Genomic DNA, 24,970 nt, shown 5'->3' with positions numbered 1-24,970 from the left:
AGCTCTCGCAGGTCGGCGATCAACTTCTGTGGCAGTCGGCTATGGTTTTTTTTTGTCTTTTGTTTTTCTTAAAAGGGAAATTTGGTTGTGATTGTGAGATTTTTGTCTGTGAGCCCATGTGCAGTGAAGTTAATGTGGCGAGGAGAATCCATGCAGATCCCTAAAACCATCATTACGGCCAGACTGGCACGAGCTCCGAAATGGATTAAGCTCGCATTCTGGCCCATGAGCCACCATGGGTTCACTCCGTCGCAATATTTTTTATCACCCAGTACTTGGGTACTATGCTTGCCATCAATGGAATGTCGGACAACTCATTGGCCCGCATATTTCACTCTTTATTATTCACTGGTGCAGTTGTGTATTTGGTGCCGCTTACCATTGGCCTGCAAAAGTTGTGTGTTGGAGAATAATCTGTATTGCTTTTACATGTAGAAGATGCTGAGAAGTCATCAAGTCTGCGTGTTTTTGGAACCGTGTTCGTTGCCGGGATTGCAATTATAGAGGGTCGATGGATAGAGCCTAAAAGTGCACATCCAGAAGTGTCGTTTTCTAGCGGGTTCTGGGAGGTAAAGTCTTGCGAAATGGCTTAATCTGCATCGGCTCTGTTGCCGTCTTTGTTTCATTTTCCACCAGAGCATTTAAAAGAACTGCGCAAATAACTGGTTGCACGAGGGGGATTGAATGAATCAGACGTTTGCATTCGTCTGTGGCGGATTCGGGGAGCTACATTCTGACTAGTTGATAGGAGGGCTAAATTAAAACGCAAGATTAATAAATTATAGAACACCGATTTATCTAGTTGAAGAAAGGTAGGTGTTGCAGGTGGAAATATGTATGTATGTATGTATGTATGTATGCGTGTTTCAATGTGTGTGTCTATGCTTTGATTGAGTTTCACTGGTGCAGTAGTTGCCAGAAGCACATCGGAGCCATTTTATCGTAAATCCCAGAAAACCGGTACAATGTATGCCTCTATCACCACGCAGATCAAAAGTTCATTTCACAACATTTGATCCAAGAGTGGTCACCGAGGCTAATGTGATGACTATTTCAAGGGCCTTCAGCAATATTTATGAGAATATTTGATTATCATGATCTTGGATTTTGGATATGAAGTGGGGTTTGGATTTAGAATTCTAAGCACAATGAAGACAAATAAAACGAGACAGAATTGTTGTAAGGGCAGGTCTGGCGAAAGAGTACAACGTCAGCCTCATGTATTGCTTTGATTACGACTACCGTTAATAAAGCTTGTCAGAAAGAAACTGTGCCAAATTATCTCTGTACCCATTTCGGAATTTGGGGTTTAATAGTGCAAAAGGATCGAAACGTAAAGATGATTGTAAGATAAACCAATCTCAGACAATGACAGCATTACACTTACATTATTTAAAACGATGATATTTGCAGGACTAAATTATTCTGAGCACAAGTACAGGTTGCTGATGCGCACATTTGAATGCCTTGCCAGATAGATTCAAGCAGCCAGCCACAAGCAGCAAATATTTGTCTCAACTCACCACTAAACTCAAAAAAGACCTAGAATAACGTGGCCAAAAAATAATGAGAAAAATTCAATGTAGTGTTTGTGAGTGGTTCTCCCCTTTCACCCCCATCAACGCCATTCCTTGCTCTCCTCTCTCATGCCTTCAAGCCCGTCAGTCTCTCCTTAAAATCTGCTGCCATCAAAGGCAGGCCCTCACGCAGTGTCACCTAACATGTAAAAACTTAATTAAATTACTGATATGCGCATTTCACTATCAGCTTCTTGGGTATCATTGCTCAAGTATGTGGTAAAGAATGGAGGGATAGAATTCCCATATAATTGGGTGGGAAAATACTCGAAAAAATCAACACGCAAATGACTCTAAATCAAAATGTTTCGAACATTAAAACGGTACTTCAGGTGACGATATGAGAAAGAGACGCAAACCTTAGGGTCCCACCCAAGAAGCTTAGTAGCCTTAGTGATGTCTGGTTTCCGCTTACGAGGATCATCGGGAGTGTTCTCAACGATTTTAGTCTCCGCAGAAGGCTCGATCAGCTGCAATTTGATCAACCAAATTCAGACATCAACAGTCTTAAATGGTAGCACTCTTCTCTACAGAAGAGAAAATAGAAAATCTACAAAGCTGCCATGAATACAAAGATGCAGTATTAAAGACAACTTAACCATCTGGGTATACTTTTCGATGGCATCAAAATTAAATTGCGCAAAACAAACATGATTATTTTAAACCATAAATTGATCTCTGTAAATATCTTTTAAAAATTGGACTTTGTGAGGTTTAGGTTTTGAATGTTACCTCCTTGACTAAGCCAGCAAGCTCCAACATGGTGAACTCCCCTGTTTTATTCGAAGTGACCACAAGTGAGAAAAACATAGTTCATCACCGAGCAACAACAGATAAAGCCGTAACAGGAGCTATAGCACCTTGGTCGCTTTTCATTGAAGCGTACGTATGAGTTAAACACGCGAAGATGAGAAAAGCACCTGGGTTGCCGATATTGATAGGCCCAGTATGGTCTCCATTCATAAGCCGGTACAAACCATCTACCTGCACGCACGGCAAACATGTTGGGATTACAATTTTGTAAAAATGTGAAATTTGTTTCCCCTGGGTGGTGAAAGGGCCACCTCTACAATCGACAGTCTTTGCATCTATCTCAAGAGTCTGACATAACCAAATCCCCACAGCTCAATCAATTCTAATTCCTTTTTCGAACACCGCTACTGTGAGATATGCTAGGCATCCGGACTCTCCACCAATAATTGCATGATGATTCATAAAGGGGATCAGGATGTACCATATCAGAGACGTAGCAAAAACTACGAGTTTGAGTGCCTGGAGCCTGCACCGTCATCGTCTCCCCTCTACACACCCGTACATCATGTCAAATGTGTTGAGTTCATTAAGTTAAGGAAATATTGAATTTTGAGACCTTGAGGACCAGTACCTTAATGCTTGAGCAATAAAATTGCTGACTACTCGCCCATCGTCGATATTCATGCGAGGCCCATAGGTGTTAAAAATTCGTGCTACACGGATTTCTGCCACCACGAATAGCAAAGCAGAGATTATGACCAAGATCCAAGCTTCTTGGAATTCAGTGATGCTACTACACTCAGAGCTACATTTCATCGCATCCTTTATTTTTTTCGTCAACTTTTATCGATACAATACTTTAACACGTTCAACAATCATAGCAAGAGTGCATGACAAGAATTTGCCAGGTTTAAATATTTTACGCTTCTAGTACACATTGGACCGACATAAAAGCGTAGAGCGTGTTAACTTAGAAAAGATACAACACGAGGAATGTATATACCAACGCCATGCTGCCTATGGTAGTCAAACATAAGAGTCTCAGCAACACGCTTTCCCTCGTCATAGCAGCTTCTTACTCCTACACAAGACAAGAAGCAACGTTAAGGTAATATTTTGTGTAGAATGATTGTGTATCAGAGTTCAGAAACTGCACAGAGCGTGATGGTGCACCAAGCGTGTAACGTGAGTTGGATTTACCAATTGGGTTTACGTTTCCCCAGTATTCCTCTGTCTGAGGATGCTCCAAAGGATCTCCATAAACTTCAGAGGTAGACGTGAGAAGAATCCTGCCTCCATAAAGCAACCAAGGTTAATCATCGGATGAGAGCTACATAGATACTTATTACTAGAGATGTCACAGCTTCTCGGTCCAAACCGATTAAGTGGATAGGGAGCTACTTGCAGTATACATAACATGAAATCGTAAGTCCAGCTGCCAGTTTCCTGGTGACAAGAGAAATTAAAGAGCAAGATATACAAAGAATTTTGCACCTTGCACCAACTCGTTTAGCGAGTCCAAGCATGTTGAGCGTACCAATCACATTTGTCTTGATGGTCTGCAAAATGAAGTTTCAAACCAAATTTCAAACCAATCTGAAACTGAAACGCACATATCTCTTCACTCTACAAACGCTCAAGGATTCTTATATATATATATATATATATATATATATATATAATGTGTGTGTGTGTGTGTGTCTCTGTGTGTGTGTTCGCACGCTCTGCAAATAATAAGATAGATCGTTGAAAAGTAACTATAACTACAATTACACCTTTTACAAGATTAAAGTGGCGTACGTTATGTACTACCAATGTCATCCTGGGAAGACGTTAAAAAAATGAAATGACACGCTTTAGTTTCCCAAAAACGGTCTACACAGGACGAATGCTCTTGGTAGAGTTTGACAGTTTACCTTCACGGCATTGTACTTGTAGAAAATGGGTGAAGCAGGACAAGCCAGATGATAAATCTGGTCTACTTCAACAAATAATGTCTCTGTCACATCTGCAGATATGAGGGATAAAATACACAAAATCAGCTAAGATGTTTACTTCCCACCAACATAAAATAGCATGTTCAATACACTGCAGATTTAACTTTAATTTCAAACTGATGACGCGAGTATTGGATCTCTTCATTTGACCATAAACTATGATGTCTCTACATAATAAACAATCAGGGAGTGTTAAAATGGTTAACTAGTTCAATTTGAACTCAAACTCACAAGGAAATTTGTGAGCTGAAAATATATATAGTTTGGATTATGAAATAAGAAAATAAGGTGGTGATCACGAACCATGTCGAATGAGCTCAAAATCTGGATGACCGATCCATTTTTTTAAGTTTTCCTTTGACCCTGAGAAGAAGTTGTCAGCAACGATAACCTACACAAAAAACAGGAATTGGATAACTTGTGAGACACAAACATCCAAGAATACTCATGTTTGGCACAAGTGGGAGCACAAGCACAACCTGAAGATGTGAATATTTGTTCAAAGAAAGTGAACGACACAACACTCCACTAACTACTAATGACACGTTAGGAGTGTGGGTTGCTTAAGGTTTTCCTCACTGCTCCTCAGGTTTCATTAAGAAACCAACAACAAACACGTAAAACAGAAAAAAACTGTGTCACTAATATATCCTTTGTTGTTATTGCCAAAGAAATTGCGAGATTAGTTACTGCACTTAGTTGAAATCTCCAGCATTGATCAAGAAAGGAGGCAGTACTTCGTTTGTGCCCTCTTCCATGAGCCTGTCGACCAAGTGAGACCCGATGAATCCAGCTCCTCCTGTGATCAAGATCCTCATCTTCGCCTGAAACGGAAAAATACCTCAAATATTTAAATCAACAAGACTGAGTCACGACGATGCACAACTTCTAAAAAAGCAGTTAAAGCTGGAGGTAGTAATAACAGTTTACGATGAATCACAACCACCGTTTTAAACCTGGACTACATAACTTCCACCAATTAGGTCTGGCCAAGAATTGATTTGCGTGCTTACCGTTGTAAATTTGGACATGCGCAGAGGTGAAGGAGCAGGCGGTGCCTTTGCAGAATCTACATTACCTGCCATATCGTCAAACCCCAAGTTCTCCCTGAAACCATAGTCAAACAAAAAGAAGTAAAAAATACTGCTGAGTGTCGATTGGTCGTTTCAGGTCTCTTAACTGCAAAATTGACAGACAATTTTGAATCTAAAGCGATTGTTCAAAAACGCAGTTCATATATCTTTTCTAAGTGGGCACTTTTCTTTAAATAAAAGGAAGTGTCCCGTGGGAAATTGTAGCATGGCCATAGTGCTACGCACGAGGCACGAGAGAAGAACAATCCAGCGTGAATGGAGAAAAGAACAAGAGAGAACTCGACACCAAATGAAAAACAGCACAGATCAAGAACGCTTCCTCCAATTAAATTAGCATGGAATGGCCCCCCTGATTTAAGAAGGGCCCGATGCGCAACAGCAAGACTGTTCCATCACATTTTCAACACCTCCACCTCACGTGATCCACTACGTACATATACACTGAAACAAATTCACACACACCCAGCTCCAAGAGAAATTCTAAACTAAATCCGCGGCATCCCATCTCATGAGCCCCGACAACAGCATTACAAAGCCCATGTAAAAAGAGAAATCATCCATCATTCTACCCACACACAAGATCGCTGCTCACAACTCCGGAACTCACACTCACCTCGAATCAAAAAAGAAAAAGTAGAAGAAGTGTGTGTGTATCACAAGTTGGCTTTCGGCTCAAGCAGCAGAACCTTCCCCACCTCCAACGAAAACACTAAAATCTCACCAGAACAACATAAACCCTAATAAAATCCAACACCAATCTATCGCCCCAACAATCGGTGCTCTACGCAGCAACAAATATGACAATCTGGAGTGGGTATCGGTGGGGGCGGCGACTGGGAGATGGGGGAGATGGGTGCTGTTGCACTGACAGATCTGGCATTGACGTTGGAAGCAGCTCCAAGCTAAAGGGTCTTTTCCTTCGAGTACCTTTGCAGGTGAAGCAATGCTATCTATATATGACGAGCTCCATGGCCTCTCCGCAGGGCTCCAATTGTCATGCTGCCCCCTACAAGCGGCTACTACACCAGAACAAGTGCTTTCATTCAACCAGATCTCTGGTTCAGAATGATACCTTGGGGATCATGCGTCCTCTGAGATGAATAGAAGTGTGTGTTATCTACGAAAACACATTCTCGTGTCTAATGGGGTTAAAAATAAACCACCTCATTATTCTTGAGATGAATACCTAACTGAAGTAGATGATCATTATCCGTGTAGTTGAACTAGTAATTCTGCGCATCCATTGCCCTGGGTAATAGAGAAAAATCTTTCTTAAGTAAATATTTCTACATCTTGGTTGTTAATCATACAACACATAGGTTCTTTCGCATGGTTTCTATAATATGGGTTTGAGTTTAAGTGAAGTTGTTAGCTTCATGTTACATCATGCAATTATTTCTAAAACCATTTTCTCTTGCTCTACCTTTCCTTGGATTACCAACTGAAGTGGGTACCTTAAGAAAAAATTCAGACTTGCCCAAATTTTCCATTTCTACGAGCATCAATTTAAAATATTCATCCTACTCAGTGTCCAGATTGATTGTTGATTGTCGATACAAATGACCTTGTATCAACCCAATTGAAAATAAAGAAAAAAGAAAAAGAAAAAAAGAGGTCCACTATTAGGTCTAGAATTTACCCATCTATCTTTGTAAAATGAAGAAAGAAAGACAACAGCAATAACCCACTCTTGTAATCCCCTATAAACACGAGCATTTTCAGGACAAATGAGGGGTGAGGTAGAGGCAAGGAGCTGGGATGTACATTAGTAAGCATCTCCGAAGTGCATTTCCCTCCAAACCATGCATTTATCGCCAGCATTGTACTACCCACACACACGCTGTGCTTGTTGAAGGTCATTGTTTTATCCTCTCCCTCTCTCTCTCTTTTTTTTTTTTTTTTTTTTTTTTCATATTTATTTCCCACTTCTTCTTGCCACACCAAGAGCAGCGTTTGACCACGCCGTGAGCATGACGCAGCTCGTATTCAGCTGATCCTCCGCGCAAGCATAAGCGTGGACCCAGTTTCCAACGCACTGCTGCTGTAGTCCTACGCATATCATACAGTCCCACTTGCTTGTTTCCTGCAAAATAAAGCAAGGAAATGCAGAAGGAAGAGGAAGAGTGAATGAAGCCCATACACTAACCTTGCTTGCTACGGCAATGTCAATGGCAGTTGGCTATGGCGGGGCTGAGAAAGATGTGATTCCGCATCAGATTTATCCCCTCTTTCCAATCCTATAGATTCGTCGGCACTTACTCATCTTTCTGTCTGTCTTTGTTTGTGGGTTTGTGTGTGATTATGATCAATTATATATCTAAATTATGGTCAATTATATATCAAAATCCCTGCTCTGGAGAGAATGTCAACCCGAATCAGAGTCGTCTCTAAGAACTGGTCCCCTTTGACTCTTCATGACCACGTCCACTTCTACACCTGTTTTCTTGTACTCATCCTACTATTTCTTTGCTCTTGTACTAGTTGGAACTTTTTCTCATTAAGTGCACAGTGTTTGTTTTTAAATGTGTGCAAGTGTTATTGACATCTTTGAACTTGGAGCATAATCGCTGTTCTGTTCCGATACAAACAGAAAATGTTTGAGTGTTTGTCAGTCTTAGAAACTCAAATGTTGTACATGCTCTTCTTTAAATAACAAAAAAAATGTAGCAAGACGTGAAAATTGCTTTATTTTCAGCATGGAAAAAAAGCTGTTTTATGCACAACACTTTGATTTTGTAAATTGAGATAAAATAATATTAAATGCAACATGTAAATGTGATTGGTCCCTGCAAAGTATTTTTGTTTCGATGACATTTGAAGAAAGCACATATTTGTACAAATACAAGTATTACATATATTATAATAGATTTCAATAGTGTTTATTCTAAAATTAAGAGTATATAAGAATATTTTTTAAATGATAAAAAATAAAAATAAAAATAAAAAACATTTTTAAAAAGCAAAGATATGCTACTTTATATACGTACAGGCTTAAACAATTATTAACGTCTGTAATTTGACATTCATAATGGATAAGGATGCCAATAAAATATTTTAATGTAAAATAAGGAAAAAAAGAAAAAAGAAAAAAGAAAAGAAAATACTTGTATACATTTGTAGCATCTAACCAAAAAAATATACTATATAGTAAAGTTAAAATTTTCTATCTATGTGCAATTCAATTTTATGTGAGAGAAGAAGGTTTGATTTAAACAAGCAATTCTTAGTTTAACAAAATTTCTATTGCTGCCTTGAAGTGTTGCTACCACATACACAAGCACTGTCACTACTGTTGGTTGTTGACTACTATAATGGATCATAAAGAACCACATTGTAAAAAATTAAGCCAAAAACAACACAAATATATTCCATCACACCAAACAAATATAGTCAACATAATAAAACATACAAACGTGCAAAGATAAATAAAATAAATAAATAAAATAAAATGATTGTATTATTCAAATTATAAATTCAAAAACATTCAGTATAATTTAATAAAAAAATAAATAATAGACTTTAATACAAAATTAATTAATAATGTTAAAAATTACAATTTTAATATTAAAATAATACAATAATTATTCTAATAAATTAAATCTAAAAAAAAGCGAGGATTTTTAGTAATATTAATACATCTAATAGAAGATATATTAATAATAAAATAAAATTAATAAAAATAAAAAATTATAATTCAATAAAAAAAATTAATATGAGATTTAAATTCAATAAATAAATTCAATAAATCAAAATATAAATTATATAGAAGTAAAAAATAATTAATATGAGCTTTAAAATGATTATAGAAGATTTAAAATCTTTAATATAACAAAATAAAAATTACTTGATGTATTCTATGTTAGATATAACTATATATACATATATATCATATAATGTAACATTTTAGATAATAGTAGTAAGATATAATATATAATACTTTAGAAAGAAATATACTAAACATTAAAGATAGACTTTAGAATCTATATTTGTGTTTTAAAGACAAAAATTATATATATATATATATATATATATGTGTGTGTGTGTGTGTGTAGGTGTGTGTGTGTAGGTGTGTGTGTGTAGGTGTGTGTGTGTATGTGTGTGTTTAGTACATAATTACAATCTAATAGATAATACAATAACTTGACATATTAGACTTTAAAAAACATTACATAAAAAATATTATTAGATTTATTAAGATAATTATGTCTTAAAATAAATAAGAATAAATTTACAATAGACAATATATATATATATATATATATATATATATATATACTTTTTTTCAATTTTATAAAATTCGATTATTTTTAGAAAGTTAAATAAAATTTTGATGAATGAATAAAATTATATTAAAATTAATTAAAATTATTAGATTATTTTTCAAATATAAAATTTGAAAACTTGGATACTTATATTTGAATCTCTCTCTCTTTCTTTATATATATATATATATATATATATATATATACCATCTTATTTTAATTATTTTAAATCACTTCAAATTATAGATATTTTTATACCTTTTTTTAATATTATATTTGGAGTACCCCATTATTTCGACAATTTTTTCTGGAGACTTTTAGAGAATTTAGTTGCCTTAGTATAAATAAAAGAGGGAGGATTGAGATTAGACAAAAAATATCATTGTCACATTAACACAAGTTTTAAAACAATTGAGGAGTTGCTTTGTTTTTTAAATTTTATCAAGAGTTATTTCAAATCTAATCTATTGTTTTTATTTTACTTCTTAGTTGTTTCGTCACTTATCTTTGTAGTCTTAAAATTAGTAGAATTTCTTGTGCACAATAATTTAAGTTTTATATGAATATATTAAGCTCTTAGATAATTTAATTATCACGTTTTCTTGATTCATGGTATATCTTTTTTTAATTTCAATAGAATACTTATATAACTAGTTTTATATTCTTTAAAGTTTTATATTCTTAAAAATAGAAAGAAAATCATATATATATATATATATATATATATATATATATAAAATATCAAAAAAAATTGCATCTAATTAAGAGTTTTAATTTAAATTTAGATTCTTAACAAATTTAGAGTCATTTGTTAGCTATTGTGGTATAAAACTACATACAAAAACTTCTTTATAAGAATAATGCAGAAAATGAAAAATTCAAAATCAAACTATATACAAGATACTTTAACATGATGCTTAATGTAAACCTTATATCAATTTTTTGTCTTTGATTTTTGAAACACATTTTGACTACATATTCTAGTTACTATTATAATAAAAAATCTCTGTTATGTATATATTCCAAACCAATATTTTTAATAAGAAACCCAATGTTTAGATGCTTTGAAGCATGTTTTTGAACATTTTTTCATCTTATACTTGACTTGATTGTTGTAGGGCAATAATTAGCTTTATTTCAATAATTATAAATTTAGACATAATAATTTTAAAAATAAAAATAATAGATTTATGCATATAATATAATAAAATATAATAAAAATTTTAATGAATTAAATTGAAGTATTTTATGATTTATAAATTTAAATAAATATTTCAAGTTAAACTTGATGATATTTTTAAAATATCTCACCAATGTTAAATTGCGAGTATAATTCGATATGAAGTTATCCTTTTGGTAATTCAACTTCTACGTAATAAATATCATTACTGTTTGTCAATAATTAATTTTATGAAATCAAAAACGTGTTAATTATAAATTTTAATTGGTATTTTTTAAAATACAGATTACATAAATATCTTATAGAAGTTTTATTTCTTAGTACGAAACATGAAAAAAAATATGATAAAATTACGAAGTTGATGTTAAAAATTTAAAAATGATATATTAAAAATATATATATATATATATATATATAAGCATTACCACAAGAAAGTTAAGAGTTGACTTTAAGGATAATCTTTTGAGACCATCATACTTTTGTATACATTTACACATACAAAATTAGACAAGACACGTAATATCTTTATGATTTCAGAGGCATATATAACACATAAGTTTATCTCTTATGTATTAAAATATGGAGTTTTTATTTTATTTTTTATACATGTTATTATTGTGTTTAATAAATTATATTTAATTTTTTTTGCATTGCTATAATAAAGTGATATATTAATATAATAGAATATTTATTAATATAAATTTTTTTATTTTATTTTAATATTTTAAATTAAATAATCATTGTTTATTATTTCTTTTTATAAACTTTATCAATTATCATATATTAATTAGTGTTACAAATACATAAAAAAACTTTAACTTTAAACATCTTTTAAGAACATTAAGATAACAATTCTTGAGATAAATCTACAATCTATTTCTTCTCCAAGTTAAAAAATATTTTAAAATTTGATTTCTAAACTTGGTTCTTCTCAATATAAACCATCTTAATATTAATTGTAAGTACTTACTCTTTATTGATGTTAATAATGAAAAAAAAAAAAAAAAAAAAAAAATGACTCAATTACAAGATTCTTAGATAGTTTCCATGTACATTTACTAATATTATAACTATGCTAACATATAAGATATTCTAATTTATTTTGGCAATGCCTTAACTCCATGATTTTTTTCACTTCAAATTCCTACATTTTATCTAATTTAACAAGAAAGAATAATAATAATCGATTTTTTGTATGTAAAATAATTTTAATATAAGATTTAATAATAGAATTATAGATTATATAATAAATATTTATTTAAAATTTTAATTGAAATTAATCACCAACTACATAAAAATAATTAGATAATAAAGAAGTCAAATCTTTAAGAATCTAAGTTGTTTTAAGATTGAATAGTCTTGTTATCATGACAAAGAAACTATATCTAATCATTAATTTTGAATAAAGTTTTTTCTTTCTTAAGAATATGTGTAATATTTTTTTATTTTTAAGAATATTTTAATCACATCTTTATTATTGTATAAGAAACATTATTCTTTGTGCCAAATTATTTGCTCTTAATTATTCAAATTTTATAAAGTCAACAGTGTCAAATAATAGATGATTATTATAATTTGAAAAAATATAGTTTGTTGAATAGAAGAATTTATTCTATTATTATATAAAAATTTCAATAATACCAAGAGAGTTATCTAATTTAGTGATAGTTGATAGTATATTATAAATATTATTCTAATTTTTTAATTTATACATTTTTTTCTATTAATTTGAATCTAAAAATTAAAGATAATTTAATATTATCTTTGATTATGTTAAAAAATGTCTTTGAAAACTTTGATACATATTTTTGTCCTCAATTAGATATATGATCTCTTAATAGTCCATGATATCAATAAATATTATCAATGAACATAGTAGTTTTTATTTTTATTTTTATTTTTATTATTATTGTTATTTTATAAAAATCCTTTATAAAAGATATAAAATATGCCATTTAAGGTTTAAAATCCAATACTACAAAAATAATCATAAAAATTTGAAATTAAAAGATTGTAATGAAATCCATTAAAACAAATAACCAAGAATAATTTGAAATAGATTGTAACACTTACATACACTACTTAAGTAAATAAAAATAAAAATAAGTAAAAAGAAGTAAGTAGAATATATTAGGTGGATATTTTCTTCCTTAATAAATTTAAAAGATGTTTCTTTGATATGAAATTGATTTTTAGATTCCTAAAGATATGCCACTTGGCTATTGTATTTTATTTTATAATTTTTTGTTTTCTTTTTAAAAAGCCATATTAGAAGTAACCTACAACTTGATGCTCGGGCCACAAATCTATAGTTTGTAAGTGGCTTCTATAAAGCCTTTTTACTAGTTAGTATATATATAAAGACAAGAATGAAGTCATTTTAGTCTTATCGATGCCTTTCTTGTTTTCTATTCTTTGATTGACATGTCTTTAGTCTCTTTGTATTCCACAAAAGTCTTTTTCTTAATCTAATTCTTTTTACATTATTTCTTTCTATCTTTATTGGCACATAAATTTATTTTCTTTAATTTTTATTTAAATTCATATCTTTCATATAAACAAAAGTTAAAAAAATATATAAAATCAATGATCTAGCCTTTAAAATATATATATATATATATATATATATATATATATATATATATGATTAAAAATAATTCTTAAAAAAATTTCTATATTTAAGGCTATAAAATATATTTAAAATACTATCTTCAATTTTATGATTAAAAATAATTCTTAAACAAATTTCTATATTTAAGGCTATAAAATATATTTAAAATAATACCTTAAATTTTATTTTTATTTTTATCCAAAATGTTATGCTATATGAAAGTTATGTCCTACTTGAAGTATACATAATCAAGTTTAATCTTTTAAAATATATAAATATCTTTCAAAATAAAGAAGATTATTCTTAAAATCAAATTTATAAAATTACAAATAAGAAGATCTATAAAAAAACATTTGAATAAATTTCATCAAGAAAAGTAGTGTCAACTAATTTTTTTTATCAATGGCTTAAAAATTCAATTTCTCAAGTAATAAAACAAAAACTTTGTTGTAGATAATATCCACTATCTTCTTTTTTTAGTGCAAGATAAGAATATCTAGACAAGACATCCAATAAATCCTTTTAATTCCTAAAATAAATATGTAATATTAAATGTAAATTGTAAAAAATAAAAAATATTTTAAAAACTTTGGAGAAAATTTAAGATATGTGATGACATGATTCAAAATTCTTGTGATTAATATAAAATACAATTAAATAAAAAGCCTCTTTTAAATTTATTCTTACAATAAATAATTATTATAGATCTTATAATAAATATTTTTTTCAAAAAATAATTACATAAAAAAATCTATAATTTATATATGTTTGAAATCAAATTACATATAATACAAATTTTGATACTATTAAAAAAAATAAGAAATGGCTTGAAACATTTTATGCAATATAAAAGATAAGTTGAGATAAAATTCCATTTCAAACCTTCATATTTTTTCAATATTCTTTTATTCTATTTCAATTTGTATTTAGAGGTTAAATATGTATGTAAAGAAATAAATTAATAAAAATATCAATAAATATTTTATAATATTTTATAATTTTAAAAAATATTAAATATCAAATTTAATTTTTGTAATTATTTAATTTATAATTTTTTGTACTTTCTTAGAATCTATTTGTAAGTTATCATTTAAAATAATTTATGCCAAAGATTTCACTTATGTTGTATAAACTGTATATTTTTTCATCTTAGTATATAATCTTGTATTTTAAACTATTTTTTAAACGAGACAAAAATATTATTTATATACTTTTATATTCTTTAATTAAATAAAAAATAAATAAATTATCCAAATAATGTACAACAAAATTATCTAGAAATTCAAAAAGTACATTTTTATTCAAATATTAGAAAGTGGCTAGAATATTTTGAAGTCCAAAATGTATGATATTATATTAAAATAGCTACACCTAATTTAATTTATTTTATTTTATTTTTTAGTATAAATTATATTATATATTCATAATAGATCTATTTTAATATAGATTTTAGGTTTTTCTAAAATATTAAGAAAGTTTAATTTTAAAAGCAAAATGTAACAATTCTTGATGGTCAATTTGTCGAATCTATAATGATTTGTATATATTTGTAAAGATCCATCTTTTAAGTTCATGAAAAAGATTTGCACACTTGTAGGACATTTGCAATTCAGATAAAATTCTTTGTAAGATTTTAATTAAAATATGTTTCTTCACAAGAATAATTTTATTTTATAAAAAATTACAAATTGATTTAACTATTGGTTAAACACCTTCTTACAAATCAATTTTACAATTGTAATGTAGAATTTTTAGCAATTAATTTGTATAATAATTAACAATTTTACATCTTAATAATATTTATATCTTGAACTTATATTTTCTTATTTCTAATATTCATCAAAATCAAATAAGTCTAGTTAAAAAAAATCCAAGTATTATTGAATTTGAAGAAAATTAAATAATACTAAAAATAATTTTTAATATTTGATTTCTAAATGTCACTTTTATCAACTTGATTTTTTTAATAACATCTTTAAATTGTAGTATTTGTTCATCAATAACATCCATTGGAGCAAGTTGGATCTTCTTTGAAAGTATTAATTTTTATTATAATAAGTGCTTAAAAAAGCTTAAGCATTAATTTCTGAATATACTTTAACTGAAAATACACAACTTAAAGTTTTCATAATCATAAGAAGTTAAAAATAAGGTGTAAGATCTAATAGTAGAACGAAACTTGTATATGATACTCAATATTTAGAATTGTCCAATTGTAAGATTCTTATTGCAACTTGATGACTTTATTTTCTGATTTTTTCATATTTGAGTTTAAGCTTTGTGCCTTAAATCCATTTAGTTTGATGCTAGAATGTTGAACTTAAAGACCTTTTTTCTATAATATAAACATAATTATAAATAACTTATAAGGGAATTTATCATTATTTATAATGTTAATATCTTGAATTAGATAAAATCATATTGAATAGGTTATAATCTTAATTAATAGATTTCTAAAGTCTTAGAAGTTATTTTCTCTCTTGAATCAAATCTATGTTCTTAGTGCTTTTTTAAAGGATTGATTGTTATATGCAATTGCTTAAGTGATAAATTATTCTAATGAATCTATTTTTGATATAATTGACATTAGATATTTGATGTTAGCTATATCAAAATTAATTGATAAAAATCTTATTTTTTTAATCCATATTATAAGCAATTTATTGGAATCATGCATCAATAGATAGTAATTAAATGTGTTTCTTCTCATGAAGATTTAATCTTATTATTGATACTCTTTTTTATTACCTTTTTAAATATAGTTATTGTATCTAAAAATAAATTCATAGCATATGGATTTTTTTTTAAATTATCAAAAATGAAACTTAAAAAGTTAAAGAATATATTTTTTTACTTACATTAAAAATAAAACATAGTTTTAGATAGAAGAGTATATATAAATCATATTTAAGTCATAACATTAAGGTATCAAAAAAGACGTAATTGTTAAAAGAGCTTGATGTGGTGCAAAAATCCTCAAATTTTTTATCTTATTTTGTCAAATAGTTGTAGTAGCAAAAAAATTTAAAGTCACTTATTTTTCTTTAATTGTACAAATCTTGACTTAAATATTAATTTAATATACACTTCTTCTCTAGACATAGCAAAAGTACTTCTATGGTTGAAATTTCTTATATGTGACATTTGAATTTAAAGAGTATGAAAAACATTGTAAAGATCTCTAATGGATGCAAATTTATTTTTACTTCTTTTATAGGTATTATTTATACTTTATTTTTTCTTCTATTTAAATTAATCTAGAATTTAAAATTAATAATACTAAAAATAACAAAATAAAAATAAAAGAAAATAATTCTTAACTTTGAATACCAAATAAATGTTTCTACAAAAAGAGACAATCTAGTATCTTTAAATAAAATAAATAAACATTAAAGAATAGAATACTAATTTATAATGTAAATTATCTGTAATCTTTAAAATACACAAATATTTTTTAAAAAAGTGTGTAATTTATAGACTTCTTAAAAAAATAACCATTTCAAAGTTGTTGTATTTTTAAATTGTTAAGGACAAAGAATTAAATATAAATTTGAGAAGACAATACATTTTTGTATCGCTAAAAGAGAAAAAATAAACAAAAAAGAAAAAATTGTAAGATGAAAAATTATATTAGAATAGCTACTTCTTGTTTTAAAAAAAGCCAAAGAATCATGAAGGAAGACTAGAATACAATAAAAATATTAGCAAGATTAACAATGGATTTGATCTTACTTTCATAGTTACTAACTATAAACAAGGTCTTGTGAAATCTTCTTAGTAGCTAAAGCCTTAAGTTGTAGATTGCTTCTAACATAATTTCTTAAAAGTAAAATGCTTAGAGGATAATCATCAATAGCTACAAAGCATATCTATAAGATTTTAAATATGTCATCCATATCTAGAAAACTTCCTTGAAGTTTTGTAAGGAAGATATTATCTACTTGACATATTTCAATCTGTTCTTATTAACTTCGATTTACTAACTATTATAAGCACTTGATATAATATCTTTTAAAATTTAATGAACCTTCAAGGATTTTCTAATATTTATAGCAATTTTAATAGATCTTCAAAAATCTTCTATAGTCTTCTAAAGAATTTCCATAATCATAAAGAACATTATTTAACCTTTTAGAAGTTTTATAGAAGATTCTTATAACTTTTAAAATATTCTATATTCCTTAAAATCTCTTCCAAAAGCTTTCTTAGGATCAAGATGTTGTAGATAAAATAAGGATTTTTCAAAAAAAAATATTTAATCCAAACTTTAAATAAATAGTACCTATTAGATTATTATCAATAGAATTTAGAATAGAAGCAAAAAAATAAATATTTTATAAAATATTTTTTATTTTTATTTGAGCTAAAAATAGATACTTATTTATATTATTATGCATATCTTGGATATAAATCTCAATGGCAATACTTATTATTAATAATTTATTTATCTAATACTGTTTTAAAATTTTGAACTTTTACTTTGACAACTTTTTTACTAAGATTCTCTTTAAATTACCTTCTTTTAGCCAAAGCTTTGGCTGTTAGGCTACTATCTTCATTTGGCATATTAAGAAGTTTCAAACTTGCTTAAATTTTTCATTTGGACAAATTATAATTTTACACATTTGTCTTCTTAAGTAATTAATTTAGCACTTGATTCTTAAATGGCACTACAAAGAGAAAGATAAGACAAAAAATAATTTACCCTTGTAATATAATTTTTGAAACAATAATTTTTGGTCTTGTATTTAATATTGTTTCTAATCTAATGTCTTATTTTTCTCACACTTTTTAATCTTTTGGCCGCTTATTAAAGTATCTCTACTATTAAGTAAGATTTTTTGAAGACAACAATTAAAAATATTAAATCAAGATAAGCTCTTAAACAAAGTAGTTATTATATTATTGTATTTTATAGTATGTCATTCATCTACCTTGAAAATCAACTTAAGTAAAAAAATATTAAAGTTATTAATTTATATATATATATATATATATATATATAACTAATAATTTATTATGAAATATTCAAAAACACATGCAATTCACAAACTTAAGTTAAAAATCTAACAAACTATCTATCAAATATTTTAAAATGCTACTTAAAACAAAACATAATTTAAGTTCTTCATGTCTATTTTAATAATAAGTATGAACTACATGATATAGTTTTATTGCAGTAAATTTGTTGTGATATATATATATATTTTTTTCCAATAATCATTGTAAACAACCAACCTTATGACCAACTAGGTTGGTATTTATAAAATAATACAAAATAAAATAAAAGGCTGAATTTATTAGTTGGTACTTTTTAATATAAGCATTAAAAAATACGCAAACCAGGTGAAGCTTAAAGTAAGGAAGATATAAAAAATAGAATAAAATCACAAGGCTGATAGTAGAAAATTTAAAAGTTATCAAGGAAGCATGTACTCGATAATGTAGGTATTACCACAACTAAAGAACTAGTTTTAGACAATCTTTGAACACCGTCTCACTTCAAAGACGTTTTCACATACAAGGTCAGGTAAGAAAAGTCATCCCTTAATCATGCGAAAGACATGTATTGCACATGGGAGGCACTCCTCATGCATTCAGATCACAATTTGCTTACTTCGGTAATTTCACTTTGTTAAAAAATAGAAGCTGTGAAAACGTATTTGAACAGATTTTAGACTTATTCCGAACCAAGAAGTCGAGAATCTGAGCAACGGGCTCGCATATCACTGACATAGAGAACGATTCGCTACTGCACATGTAAAAGTCACTTCAGATGATAAAGAGGATGACAGGTGATAATTCGACATGCAACTTGAACATAGACTGGCCTAGCATTCACGAGTTCACAACAGTTGAGAAATCAAGAACTAGGATGTGACAGTAAATCATTGTGGCTGATTTCAAGGACACACAGGCAGAAACAAAAACGAAGTCATCTTCCATGTTAAGAGGGGCACTAGTAACCCCCAAAAAATGTAGTCACAAATATGTTTTTACAAAGACTAAGTGTTAACAATGTAATTTTTCTGACTAATCTAGAAGCGAAATTATTTTGCAGATGCTAGATATGTAGTGCAAAATAGACGCAGTGAACAATCCTCCATTATTAATGAGCCCTTGCCTACGGAAGGTATGTTGCTGCTGATAGTCTGTGTTGAAGTCCTGCAAGGTAGCAATCATGGCTGTCAAAGGTTAAAAAAGCCAAATCCAGGCAGTCAAAGGTTTGACACGCCTGCGTGATTAGACACAGATTCATTAAATGATGTTAAAATTGAAGAGTGAAAGGTGTCTTTTTTTTTCTGTTTATCAACCTGATGACATACCGCTGGTGGAAAATATAAAATATAAAATAAATTATTAAAATAAAATTGGTAGCAACGTACGATATGACAACGACGACGTGCAGCCAACGTTCATTTTACTGTATTGGTAATAGAGTTCCTATCGTGGTATACCGTCCAACAGAAGTTCCATGTCATAAATTATGCAAGATACAATCGGTCTAATTAATAAAGTATACACAACTAATAAATTACCAAAAGCAAGGTATTCTATCCAATTAGCATGGACGAATAAACGACAACCCGAGTTTTGCTCATACCTGTAATCTGGAAATATTCTGATCAAGATACTGTAGGAGAGCCCACATTGATCTGCAACGCACATACTCCAGCGTCCTCAAGCACCTTTATCAGCCTCAGAATCACCGATTATGCTTAACCCGTGTCCAAGGGTCCCAGCCAACCTACAGTATTCTTGTACACTACCCTTATCTTTAGGCAATTGCCAATTATGTGAAACAGACCTACATTTAGACCATGTTTTTCTCATAAAGTACACTAGCATTACAATCAGACATCTCAACTACTCAGAAGTCCCAGAGCCACCAAGAACCTGCAAACCATCTAGGTGCTTCAGAGGCTGAGGACCAATTATTTGAAGTCCTGAATTGCGACTACACTCAGGGTGCGGTGTTGGGTATCGGTAAATGTCTTTGCAGTAGTCGTACACCAAGAGGTTTTCGGTCACCCACTGCAACCGCGCTTGCTGCCTGGTTGTCAAATTATGAATAGTGGCCCTCTTTAGCATAGAGTCGACTTTTGATGATTGGCAGTACTTAATATCCCCTTTGTACCATGGTACTTCACATCCTTCAACTTCATAGCCTCGGTAAGCAGCTACCTGTGAGTTGCACCAATAGTTAGAGCTGATAATGCAAATTTACAGCAATGATGAATCATGAATTTACAGCAATGCAAGTATTGCTACAAAAGTAATTCACAGAGCTTTATACAACTGTATGATACAAGACAGAAAGACAAACGCAGAAATCTGTCCAGTATGTTTCAAGGTACAAAAAAATGAAGAGCATTTCCATACAAATGGTGCATTGCTCCAATTTAACTTGATGGCTCCATTCTGAGTAGCCCATTCTTCCCCATTCCACAAGCTTGCGAAAATGCTCATAGCCTGACGTGAAGGATATGGAACACCCAAATCTTCATTATTTTTGTAGATTCTGATCGGAGTGTCATCCACCATGAAACTGTATTGATGCACATGTTAGAAACGGTAGGCATACAGTCATAGTAACTCCCAGATTATCTCCACAAAAGCGAGTTACTGTTCTTGGTTCACAATCAATCAGGTACTAATGAGAGGAAGGGGAAAACTAAGGACAAAAGGGTAAAAGTACAAATTTGAAAAGCAACAGTTGTCCACTTACATGACTATCTCTTTGTTCCAGTGGATCTCATACGTGTGGAAATCCTCGGTAGGATCAAACCAGAGTCTGATACGTTGCTCACGGTCACCAATACCTGAAGCGTACACGTTGGTCTGCAGTACATATGGTTTGCCAGGTTCGTTGCCAAGAAACTCAAAGTCAAGTTCATCATGCTTTCCGCTCAAAGAGGAAGTCTGTCGGAGCAATCAAATGTGTAAGTTAGTTTGAGTACACTTGACCAACACAATTGAAGTACTTCGCTGCAGCAGCATCACCAAGGTTTGTAAGAGGATAATTAACGAAATAAGATAGTATGAGCCGATCTGATCAGACCTGTTGAAAATGCAGATAGCAAATGATAGTTCTAGTGAACTACAGGTATAAACTCATACATACACACTCTGTAGGGAAAGAGACCTTACATAAAATGTACTGACAGTGCCTGCCGAGTCGCCTGGATGAACCTTCATTTGAATACTGACACGCCCAAACAAGTATCTCGTCTTAGAGGCAAAACCAGCAGCTGATGAAAACAACAGGGAGGGTCAGACTCTTCTCGGATTAGAGACGCAAATTATCACAATTACTAAGTGGAAGAGAGATACGAGACACAATAACGACACTATCTTTTCAGAATCACCACCAGTGACCTTCACCAGGCTAGAGAAGAGTATAGTTTAACCATTTAACACATTTCGTTTCATTTCTTAAACAACTCTTAATCGGTTCTTTGAAGGACAATGCATGGACGAAATATTCTTCGTGGTCACTCTTACACATCCCCAAAAGGAGGATATCATAGATCATTGACCCGAACATAAAATCTAAACTCTTCAGCAACAGCGACTCTTAATAGATGGATTCAAGGCATTTCATCAGATCCCTCACATGTGAAAGGTCTGTTTGGACACGTTGAGACAGCCCTAACTGTACGAAACAAAACGTACAGAAAAAGTCACAATATCTTGCCTGAGCTTTGATCGAGAACAAGTTCAGCCCCCTCGCCATCCTCCGATAACTTGTAATGATGTCTGTCGGAGGTGGACCAAAAGTGACGAACAAACGTTGGTTGACCCTTTGAGCCCACCTGACCCGTTTCTGGCACTATTCCCATCGCTACTCCCCACGCCAATAAGAAGACCATTGTCGCACACAAGAGAGCATGTATCTGCGGTCTCATCCTAGCCATCATGCTAACAAGAGTCTAAAATATAGTGGTAAAAATTCCGCTCCAAAAAGCAAGCAGTCAGTTTCTTGATCTGCTTCTAATGAAGCACAATACCACCAAATTCCTCTCCAAACATGTGACACTGTTTTTTAATCTCCTGCTCTCAAGGTTACATTGAAACATCACAGTAGAGTCCACCAACTAGATTGAGGTGGCACAGAGTTCTGAAGACCAGATGCCACATGATCCCTTGCTCCAAATCTGGTAGCGTCGAGTAGCTTCCCAACTGTAGATGAACCTATTGGTATCAACAATGTAGAGACGCCACCAATGGCAGTTTACGATGAGATAAGATGCCCTTCATTAAGAAACACACAAGTCCAGAAAATCCAGCGATGACAGGATTCTGAAATGAGGTTGTGAGATATGAACGAAGTAACGGCAGACTCCAGTTAAAAAGATGAAAAGCTATGCGCCTGGAAAGGTCTTGATCTTGGAAAGTTTAGTGCAATGAATTCAGACTTTGCCAGCGACAGGGGAGGATGGCGCTGTCATAACCCGAGTTCTTCTAAATCCAGGATGCCCAGCGAGACCCAAAAATATCTGTTTAGAAATAGAAGTGCCACGTCTTAGCTTGCTACTGAACGACTGAAGAATGGAGCATTTCTTGACGGAAATAAAAGTCAATCAAAGAAGACGACGCATGGACACACTCTTTTCTGGAAATGACAATCGATTTGAACTTGGAAGGGATCAAATAAAAATGCAATCTTCTACAAATAGTTCTGCAATGGTCTGGTTTTATGGAACTTAATGTTAAGTGCGCATCGACACTGTTTACAGTTACACCTTACAAACAATAGAATTCGGTGCGGAAGCACAGATCAAACAAAGCCATGGTTAAGAATTTCATGGCACAGCCAAAATTAAGCATGGACATAGTCTTCCCTGGGAATGCCAGAAATGCAGATTCAGTTCTGATTGAACACAGGCAGAATAGCTTATAATTCTTCAACATAAGGAGCCAGATCGCAACAAGGGAAAGAACAGCATTGTGGAGAATACATCGAGATCCACAATTCCAGAAACTTAAAGAGATTTAAAGAGTGATACCAGCTCCTCAAGCACGCAGGTGAAGTGCTGAACGTTGAAAAATACCAAAGAATATTTAAGACGAATTAGAATCTATGCACTTGAGAATCGGAGGAAGTAAAAACCAATAAAGATGATATCGAAATCGGCCATAGGCAGCACTAAAAAATAAGGACATATCTTAAGCTCAGACTTTTTCTGAAGATGAGATGAGTGGTGCCAGACATGCTAAGGAACTGCTATTCCACTGGGCAACATGCCATGCATAGTAGAGATCATATCGTTCCGTGCATTAGCATACTGATGCTCCAGATGATCTATAAATACATGCCAAGAAGTAAAAAAATTTCAACACGCGAAAGATGGCGAGAGAGCTCCATGCTTAGAAAAAATAGGAAAAAAAGTACTAGAGAAGACGAAATTCCAAGTAGACCAGCGACAGCGGAGCTTGGTGGAAAAAGAAATTTATAGAGTAGGACGAAATAGATTATTGAAAGCGTAGAATTCACATTTAGGTCCAACGCAACTGCTGCTCTACGCTTTTCAATAACAATCTCAAAAGATGTGATCCTAAACGAGCACGGACAGCTCATGTAGTGAGCAGTCCCGGCGGCACTCTAATCATGAAATGCGCCTAGGAATGCTTGCACAAGCAAACACACATTTCATTCTCCAGAGTCTACCAACTTTAATCTATGCCAACACTAACCACAAAAAACGACAGAGAGATGGCCAGAAAAAGATAAATAACTCCCAAAATCGATTGGAAATGCGGAAATTAGCAAGGTAATCGATCGAGGCTGGAGAAATGAGTTCGAAATAGCTGCGGGAGCAAAATCTTCCTACCTAATGCAGGTCCCGAACAGCATTGCCTCGCGAAACAATGAAAGCTCCTGCACATGCTACACTCCCTCACACAACCCCTCGAATTTTACCACTCAGGTAACACGCAGCCGACAATGCATCAGCACCACTCCTTGCTCGGCCTGTCCCAATCTCTCCATAATCTTAACGACACACAGGAAGTCCCAATGCTGAACGCAGTGCACACAAGCTCGCCTCAGGAGAACCCCTTGACGCCTGGCGAAGAGCTATGGCCGACAAATCAGGGCGTCAAGGAACAATGCTAACTAAACCAGCGCACATGCGCACTCGATCATCAGAGAACACACACACACACACACACAAACACACACTACAAGCAAAATGGTATTATACTCTATGATGATACTGGCGCACGCTCTGTTTCGACTTACCACTCAGATACAAAGGATATCGTAAGGACAAGCAGCAGCCGCACGGGACCACCCCGAGGCTCAACAGCTCAAATCGCTCTCAAGGTCCTACTCCGAGATTACTGCGACTCCATTGCATTCCGTCACCAATAAACCGGCGGAACTTAAGAAACTTATTTACTGACCGGGGGAGGGCAGGGTAGACAAACATCGATCGCCTATAACCAGATCTGCGACACCAGGACTTCACAACTTCACTGTACAGACGCGAT

The 24,970-nt window shown here is 31.7% G+C and overlaps 2 protein-coding genes across 4 annotated transcripts; both read right to left on the bottom strand.

The window, feature by feature from the left end:
• Nucleotides 1-1,388: 1,388 nt before the first annotated feature.
• Nucleotides 1,389-6,495, bottom strand: LOC112292258 (UDP-glucuronic acid decarboxylase 5). 2 transcript variants are annotated; one of them, XM_090256278.1, is made up of 14 exons: nt 6,349-6,495; nt 5,341-5,434; nt 5,065-5,151; nt 4,631-4,718; nt 4,247-4,338; nt 3,825-3,889; nt 3,531-3,619; nt 3,334-3,411; nt 2,962-3,055; nt 2,812-2,878; nt 2,498-2,561; nt 2,310-2,350; nt 1,937-2,047; nt 1,389-1,716 (listed from the first exon to the last, which is right to left on the bottom strand). In XM_090256278.1, exons 2-14 carry the CDS (start codon nt 5,410-5,412, stop codon nt 1,645-1,647), a joined length of 1,020 nt encoding a protein of 339 aa, XP_090112404.1. In that variant the 5' UTR covers nt 5,413-5,434; nt 6,349-6,495; the 3' UTR covers nt 1,389-1,644. The 2 variants fall into 2 exon arrangements, with proteins under 2 accessions (XP_090112404.1, XP_024396331.1); XM_024540563.3 differs by lacking the exon at nt 6,349-6,495 and adding an exon at nt 6,035-6,334.
• A 12,899-nt stretch (nt 6,496-19,394) lies between these two features.
• Nucleotides 19,395-24,970, bottom strand: LOC112292055 (putative xyloglucan endotransglucosylase/hydrolase protein 5). Of its 2 annotated transcripts, none has more exons than XM_024540157.3 (7): nt 24,720-24,970; nt 22,173-22,974; nt 21,626-21,726; nt 21,204-21,397; nt 20,858-21,023; nt 20,079-20,659; nt 19,395-19,639 (listed from the first exon to the last, which is right to left on the bottom strand). In XM_024540157.3, the coding sequence occupies exons 2-6, from the start codon at nt 22,393-22,395 to the stop codon at nt 20,342-20,344; spliced, it is 1,002 nt and encodes a 333-aa protein (XP_024395925.1). In that variant the 5' UTR covers nt 22,396-22,974; nt 24,720-24,970; the 3' UTR covers nt 19,395-19,639; nt 20,079-20,341. The 2 variants fall into 2 exon arrangements, with proteins under 2 accessions (XP_024395925.1, XP_090112403.1); XM_090256277.1 differs by lacking the exon at nt 24,720-24,970 and adding an exon at nt 24,310-24,635.

Source organism: Physcomitrium patens, chromosome 15 (assembly GCF_059467195.1).
Source record: "Physcomitrium patens ecotype Gransden chromosome 15, ASM5946719v1, whole genome shotgun sequence".
In the NCBI taxonomy this organism is placed as follows: domain Eukaryota; kingdom Viridiplantae; phylum Streptophyta; class Bryopsida; order Funariales; family Funariaceae; genus Physcomitrium; species Physcomitrium patens.
This window is presented reverse-complemented; position numbering and strand designations above follow the sequence as displayed.